The sequence below is a fragment of the Nicotiana sylvestris genome, chromosome 7 (genome assembly GCF_000393655.2).
Source record: "Nicotiana sylvestris chromosome 7, ASM39365v2, whole genome shotgun sequence".
Classification (NCBI taxonomy): Eukaryota; Viridiplantae; Streptophyta; class Magnoliopsida; order Solanales; family Solanaceae; genus Nicotiana; species Nicotiana sylvestris.
In genome coordinates this window covers 168,142,676-168,151,269 of record NC_091063.1, presented here as the reverse complement: position 1 = coordinate 168,151,269, position 8,594 = coordinate 168,142,676, and the positions used below count along the sequence as shown (strand labels likewise).

General features: G+C 36.1%; 1 protein-coding gene across 1 annotated transcript; it reads left to right on the top strand.

Moving 5' to 3' along the window:
* The first annotated feature begins 248 nt into the window (after nt 1-248).
* LOC104225821 (uncharacterized) lies at nt 249-929 on the top strand. Its single transcript, XM_009777687.2, has one exon. The coding sequence runs from the start codon at nt 249-251 to the stop codon at nt 927-929; it is 681 nt and encodes a 226-aa protein (XP_009775989.2).
* Nucleotides 930-8,594: the final 7,665 nt, after the last annotated feature.

Genomic DNA, 8,594 nt, shown 5'->3' with positions numbered 1-8,594 from the left:
TTAAATATGTATAATTATTAATTTAGAACTCGGTAACTTACAACTATTAAAATCCGAACTTATAAGTTTGAAATCCTAGTTCTGCCTATATATTCCGCTCATAGCCGACGGTAAATACAAAATGCTCAGGTTTGTCAAATTCTCTCTATATATAAGCAAAAGCAAAAGCAAAAGCCGCAAAACATATTCATAGTAAGCTTTCCTGCTAATACAAACTTACACAAAAGATTGAAACATAGAAAATTAAAATGGATTCTTATTCATATGCATCTATTTCTTCTTCTTCTAATGCTTCTTCCTCTAGTTCTATTCCATATTCCACATATCCACAAGAAGTAAAGAAAAACAAACCATTACCTTCATATCATTCCTCACTTCATGGAGTTCGTAGGCTCCCATTAAAACCTATGACCAAACAACCAATTGCACCATTGCCACCGACACGTCCTAAAATTTACCGAGTAGAACCTGTTAATTTCAAGGAAGTCGTCCAAATGTTGACTGCTGCACCTGAGTTTCAATCCAGATCCGATTCTAGCTCTGGTTCTGATTTTGGTTCTGGCTCTGGCTTTGGCTCTGGCTCTAGTTCTAGTGCCAGCTCGAGGCGTTTACAAGATGTGGCTCCTCCTCCACTTGATCTCTCACCAGTTTCATTACCAAGAAATAGCATTGCTGCAGAATGGCGAGAGTTCCTTCGTCCTTCTTCCTCCTCAAACAACCGAGTTGAATCAGTTAGCACGGCCTGTAATGACTCAACAAATGAAGCACAAGAAAGATCACAACTAATAACGTCGCGAATTCCATCAGAGAATTATTTTGGAACATGCAGTCCGCTGGCTAATTTCCCTTTATCGCCTGCTTCTTTTGCATGGTATTGTTCTATTCTTCTCAGCCCTAGCACTCTTACTTCACCACGCCCTATTCTTTAGCTCCTTTGCCATTGCCTCTTCTACTCATTTGAGAGTTTAATTGTTTACTTAATTACTATTATTTCCTGTTGTTTGTTGTTGCTACTATTTTACTTTGTGGGTAGATCAAGAATTTGAATTGGAACGTCTACAAAGAGATATCACAATTCAAGTACTTGAAGCTGCTTTTGTTCTTTTCTTTTTTTTTTCTTTCTCAACTTCATTAGATTGAGTATGATTTTTATTCTCACCAATCTCTTCCCATTACTAATTATGCATACTTTTTTTTTCTTTCTCAAATGTCAAGATATTATAGAGATTTACAATATATGATACTCCCTCCGATCCAATTTATGTGAAAAGTTTAAGAAAAAATGAAAACTTTTTGAATTTGTGGTCCTAAACAAGTCAAAAGTGGTTCAGAATATTTGTGTGGTTATAAAAGCTTCTCATTAAGAGTAGAATTGAAAGTTTAAGCTAAATTGTTTCCAAATTTAGAAAGGAGACATTCATTTTTTAACGAACCAAAAGAAAATAAGTTCACTGAAAATTGATTAAGGGAATAGGTTTTACAACAATAAAGGAATAAAGAGTATGTAAAGTTTTATGATCAAAAGCTAATTATATGACAAAGTTGCATCTTCTTTCACCAAGTTAATATCTTCTAGTTCTTTTTATTTGATGGAAACTAATTATTCTAGCCCCATGTACAAGTTGAAGATAGCTCTAAAATGACTTAGATAATGGAAATTACATATGTAGCAATGAGTAAAGAAAAGTGTCCTTGAATTATATGAGAATTTCTACAAATTTTCCAAAAAATTTCAAAATATCACAGGATTTTCAAAACGTAGTAAACGATAACTACGTTTACAAGTATCATCTCTAAACATTCTAAAACATCATCTCACGTTGGATTAGCTAGAAATGGATGTTAGGGGACCAGTCGCAAAGGCAGAGCCAAAATTTTAACTGTATGAGGTCTACATTATAGAACGACTACTTTAAGTGTTAATAATTAGGTTTCAAATTTAAAGTATTATATATATTTAATTAATTTTTGAACGTAAATACACGTTTGCTCGAAAATTGCATTTGTCAATTACGATTTCTCAGTCGCATTAGTAAATTACGATTTATAATTAAGTCTGTACTTGAAAATTGAAAAATGTGACTTTGCAATCGGCAAATACGACTTATACATAATCGCAATCCGCAATTGCGACTGATAAATGACAAATTGCGATTTATAAAGCACCATAAATCGCAATCGACAACTATGACTTATAAGTTACTTATTTTTCACAAAATATTTTCTACTATCTAACCAAACACCAAAAAATAAGTAAGAAAATCACTTATTTTCCCGAAAATAATTTTCCAACCAAAACACATCCATAGTCTAAAAATTGACTTGAATACATCCTACGTGATTTCCTATATGTATATTTTTATTCTGAGAAATCATTTGACTGCAAAACCATGGTTTGAGCAAGTCCTAAGGTTGGAACATTGGTATAATATTTTAATTCACCATGTGAAGGTACTAGGATTGGCTCCAGAAAAAAAGGTATTAGCTAGGATTCCTTTTCCGTTCCTCCTACCTTATCTAATCCAAAACCTTAAGAAAATGATCGTCCGGTGCACTAAGCTCCCATTATGTGCGGGGTTCGGTGAAGGGTCGGATCACAACGATCTATTGTATGCAGTTTTACTCTGTATTTCTGCAAGAAACTATTTTTACGGCTTGAATTCGTGACCTCCTGGTCACATGACAGCAACTTTACCAGTTACGTCAGATTCCCTTAAAATGTGAAACCTATGTCTTAAGAAATTTTTTATATCTAAACTGTGTATAAAAATCACAACGATTGGTGTTTTTATATTTCCACTTGTTTTTTTGCTGATGAAGGTACACACTCAATTCTTTTTGTAATTCATCTTGTAAACTTTGGAAATTCTAAGATCCTTTACTCAAAGAACTAAAAACATAAAAGAAAATGTCAAGACCTCTATCTCCATTTAAAAGTCATTTCAAACCATGTAATGCAAATACATGCCTCACGTAAGCAGAGACAGAGCTGGAATTTAAAGTTTATGAATTTTGAATTTGTCCCTAAACTTATAGATCATCTTGAATATTGGGTTCGCAATTAAATATTTATATATATCTGATAAATTTCTTACTACAAATATAAAATTTAAACAAAAATTATTGTATTCGTCCGAACCCGTAGCTAATACTCTCGCTACGCCCCTGCACCTAAGGCCACTATGAACAGGGGCGGACATAGCTTATGCAATACGATTTATGTGGATCAGATAGTTTTGCTAAACTTTGTGTATGTATTAAAAGCTTTACTAAATATTTGCATGTAAATTCACTTATTATTGTATCTTATAACTTCAAATCGCTATGAAAACTCATAAACATTAAATACTAGTATATATTATTGGATATAACCAACAAATCCATTTTACCACCAATGTGCTTGTTCAATTAAGAGCTTTACATGGAGGACTTCACATAGTTATGCAATATAAATTTGGCAGTTTCTAAATTCTTCTAGAAGTTTTGTTCCTTTTAAAGGATTGAAATAAGTGTCTTGGGCCTAATAATGAAATTCTCTAGTTTGACTAAAAACATTTGGTAGCAAATACACGCACCAAATTGAATACTGTCAATATCTCGCTGCTAGGGCAACTAATTAATTGTCTCTAGTTTGTTACTTTATATAGTTGTATCTTGCTAAGACTAAAGAAATATTTTGAGTATAATTTATATATTTTGTTCTACGAAGATTTTATCGGAGAAAAAACTCGAATAATCCGAAAACCCGAGAGTGAAAAACCCGAGTTTTAGTGGTTTGGTTTGGTCTTTAAATTTAATAATCCGACAATTGGTTTGGTTTGGTAATTGTAAAATCCGAACCAATCCGACATATATGCACCCCTAGTACTAACTATAACTTAAAAAGAGATAAAATACTAATGACAAAGTTAGGATATCAAAAAACAAGTATAATATAAAATAACAAATGAAGACTAAGCTTTCTCGACGATGATGAAGTATAAAATACTCTTGTTAAAGTATGGATAACTCATAATTGTGCTATATGCTTCTTTCTCAAATTAATTACTCCTAAGAGTTTTAACTTCTTTACTCTGACAGTTGATAACTTTTTTCAAGATGACCTACAACAATAGATAACTTATTTATGTCAACCCAGTCCACGAATAATATTGTCCCCTTTGGATTTAGCTCCCACGGATTTAAAATATGTTATTAGGGTCTAAGTCTTGTTTACTTTTATAACCAGCTCAGCCCAGCCCAGCCATTAGTGATATTATCTGCTTTGGGACCTGGCCAACACGACTTTAAAATGCGTCAATAGAGTCTAAGGGTTGTTACCCAATATCTCTCCCATATTTTGTCGATGATTCGCCTGGGATACACATTATAATAAAATATAAATTGGTAATACAGAAAAAAAATACCCCATTAAATGACCTACTATAATAAGTTGAAATAATGCATTAATAGTTTGAAAATCAATTACACTATCAATGGGGTGTGTGTTAAAATATACACACACATGTGTGTGTTAAATTCACCAAATAATATCCACTTTACACGTGAAGCAGGCACTATGACACTATCACTATAAGTAGATTGTATAAATTTTTTAACTATATTTTCCGGCAACCACAAGGTAACAGAAAAACTCTACCAATATATTCATATAAGATATGAGCATTTGAAAACTTATTCATTAGGAGAGGCCACAGAGGAGAGGGGCCTGGCGGCTAAGCAATCAGCTTACAGTACCACCAGTAAACACCTCCCAAATAATTGCGAAAAATTCATATTAAAAGCTAGATACAGAATTAACATTTTGTGACTTAATTAGTAAATGAGATGGATGGATCCCTTTGCCCTTAGCCCGACGTCTCAAGCTTCGAGTCCTGGGAATTGGGAAATTCATGATAGAAAGTGTTTTGTGACGCCCATAACGGAGGGCTGACCGAGGGCAGATCAAGTAGGACTGATAGGATTCTGGGCTGGCAAACTTCTAAAGAAGGAGTGCACATATCACCTTAAGCAAATCTCATATTGGAATAGGAAAGGAAAGTAAAGAGCTTTATAACAAATTTGCATGGTGCACAAGCTTTTGTAGCTCGATATGGCATAGCCCAAGGGACAAATCTGTAAGATCTGTTGGGCTAAAACGGACAATACGTGCCATGGCTTGGATTATGATATGTTTCTCCCTTAAATGGATTCTACATAGTACGATTTTGGATTAGACGAATAATAGATTCTGAATACTAAATGTGTAACGACCCGGCTAGTCGTTTTGAGAGTTGTAGCCCCATTGCCCCATTTTCTGCTCATTTTGTACTTTACAGTTGTTGTATGACTTATCGGGTTCGTCGGTTCGGGTCCGGAATGATTTCGGAATGAATTGAGACACTTAGTCTAAAAGTTGGAAGCTTAAGTTGAAAAGGTTGACCGGATGTCAACTTATGTGTAAACGACTCCGGAATGGAGTTTTGATATTTCCGTTAGCTCCGTTGGGTAATTTTGGGCTTAGAAGCGTGCCCGGATCGTGGTTTTGAGGTCCGTAGTTGAATTAAGCTTGAAATGACAAAAGTTGACAATTTGAAAAGTTTGACCGGGAGTGGACTTTTTGATATCAGGATCGGATTGGGATTCCGAAAGTTAGAGTAGGTCCGTGGTATCTTTTGTGACTTGTGTGAAAAATTCTAGGTCATTCGGATGTGATTTGATAGGTTTTGGCGTCATTTGTATAAGTTGGAAAATTCCTTAGTTCATTACGCTTGAATCTATGTGCGATTCGTACTTTTGATGTTGTTTGAGGTGGTTTGAGGGCTCAACTAAGTTCGAATCGTGTTTTAAGACTTGTTGGTATGTTTAGTTGAGGTCTTGGGGACCTTGGGTTTATTTCAAATGGTTAACTGATTGAAATTGGAAGTTGGTGCATTGTTGAAGCAGGAGCCCTTCTAGTGTTATCGCACCTGCGAGGGATTAGTGCAGGTGCGATGCCGCAGATGCAGATGGATGAGCATATGTGCGGAGATGGGCTAGCCTGGGCAGGATACAGGTGCGAAGGGTTGACCTCATCTGCGAGTCCGCAAGTGCGAGCAAGGCTCCGCAGATGCGATGTTGAGAGAGGGGGCTGATTCCACAAAAGCGGACTAATGGCCGCAGAACCACTTCCGCAGGTGCAGAACCTGGAGCTCAGCTGCGGGCCTGGGGGACTTAAGTGCTTTCCGCAGAAGCGTAGGATTTACCGCATGTGCGGATAAAAACAAGGGTTCACGATTTTGGCTTCATTTCAACATTTTGAACTCGGGTTTATGCTATTTTGATGAGGCTTTTCGAGGGGATTCTTGAGGTAAGTCCCTTACGCTCGTCTTTGATCAATAATCTTGTTTCTCATTTATTTTTCCACCTAGATAGTGTGTATTTACGGTGTAAATTGGGGGTTTGAGGTTAGTGGATTGGAGGGTTGATTTGGGGGATTTGGGTAACAATTTGGTGTCAAATTTTGATAAATTTGGTATGGATAGACTCGTGGTTGAATGGACTTTCGGGTTTTGTAACTTTTGCTGGATTCCGAAACGTGGGTACGGGGGCCGGCTTTGAGCCGATTTTGAATTTTTGATTAAAAACTTCGTATTTTCTTGTGGAATTGATTCCTTAGCCCGTGTTGATTGTATTGTATTGTATTGTATTGTATTGTATTGTATTGTATTGTATTGTATTGTATTGTTTATGACTAGATTCGGGACATCTAGAGGCCGATTTGCGAGGCAAAAGCGTATTGGAGTAGTGATTTGCTTGGATTGAGGTAAGTAACAGTTCTAAATTTGGTTCTGAGGGTATGAAACCCCGTATTATATGTCTCATGATTGGTTTGGAGGTGATGCACATGCTAGGTTTGGAGGTGATACACATGCTTGGTTCTGAGGGTATGAAACCCCGTATTATATATCTCATGATTGGTTTGGAGGTGATGCACATGCTAGGTGATGGGCGTATGGCCGTGCACCGTAAAAATTATGACTTGGTCCGTTCCGTGGAACTATGAAGTAGAATAATTTGTTGTTTGCTAATATGCTCTTCATATGTTATAGAATTTGACTGCAAAGCATGTTAGAAATTATGTTTAGACTAAAGGCTGGTACTGTAAAGGGGGTCAGGTACTTGTTGAATTATTTGCTAATTGATGTTTTGTACTCAGTCACGGTCTTTTTTGCATATCCTATCTCAGTTTCTTCTTGTTTCTTGCTGATACATTACATCATTCTGTTTGAGCTGATTTTTATGATTTTTGAGAGATCGAGAGACTGGAGAGGTTGGTGACTGAGTTAGGGCCTGAGTGCCGAGCTGTGAGCGATATGTATATATGTGGATGGGATTGCACTCCACAACGATCCATAGTGCTGCATGTATGTGAATCGGGTTGCACGCCGCAACGAGCCTTAGGGTTGTATATATGTGGATTTGCACGCCGCAATGAGCCTTATGGCTATATATATATTTGTGGAATCGGGCTACACGCCGTGGCGATATAGCGCTTGGGCTGAAGGAGCTCCTCCGGAGTTTGTACATACCCCCAGTGAGCACAGGTAACTATTGAGTACGAGCTATTGAGAAAGATTGAGTGGCTGTTGCTCTGAGAGGATGCTCTTGATTTTATTATTGTTGTCGGGAAGTTTTCTGAAAGATTTTATATTCTGTTTTACTTGAATTTGATATGAGATGACTGATTTGGCCTAAATTATCGAAATTGAAAGCATGCCTATTTTTCCTATGTTGAAATTACCGAAATTGAGCTATAACTACAGAGCTTGTCACTATTTTCAGTTCTTTATTTAGTATTGTTACTTATTGAGTTGGTTGTACTCACGCTACACCTTACACTTCATGTGCAGATCCAGGTATTTCTGGATACGGTGGGTGTTGATATTATGCGCAGTTGATCCTTGGAAGAATTCGAGGTAGCTGCCCGGCGTTTCCTATCTTTCCTTTTTATTGTATCTAGTTTCGGAATATCTTAGATACTATATTCCAGACCTGTGACACTTAGATACTCATGTACTCTGTGACACGCCGATTTGGGAGTTTTCCACGTTGTGTTTGGATTTTTTATCATGTTTAAGAGAAGTTGCTATTTAAAACTGCTTTAAAAATCCATTTTTGTTAAAGTGTTGGAGTTATTCGTAAATGTCGGCTTGCCTAGTACCACGATAGGCGTCATCACGATAGATTAAGATTTTGGATCGAGACAAAATAATTAAATAAAAAAATAGAAAAAATGCCAAGATAGAACGGAGCGATTCAAAGGGACTATATATGTAAGAAAAAAACAATAATGGAGGCAATTTTATAATAGAGGTCAAATAAGAGATGTATTAGACATACATATAGCAAGTGGTAATGTTACATCGTATTCAGCCATAGCCGACGCTTTAGACAAATTTCATTTCTTCTAATAAATTTGTCCAGATTATTTTAATCTTCTATCTTTTTCAGGTATTCATTTAAAAAGAAGTTTCTATATATATAAGGAAAAGCAAAAGCCGCAAAAATATATTCATAGTAAGTTTTCTTGCTAATACAAACTTACACACAAGTTTGGAACAAAGAAAATTAAA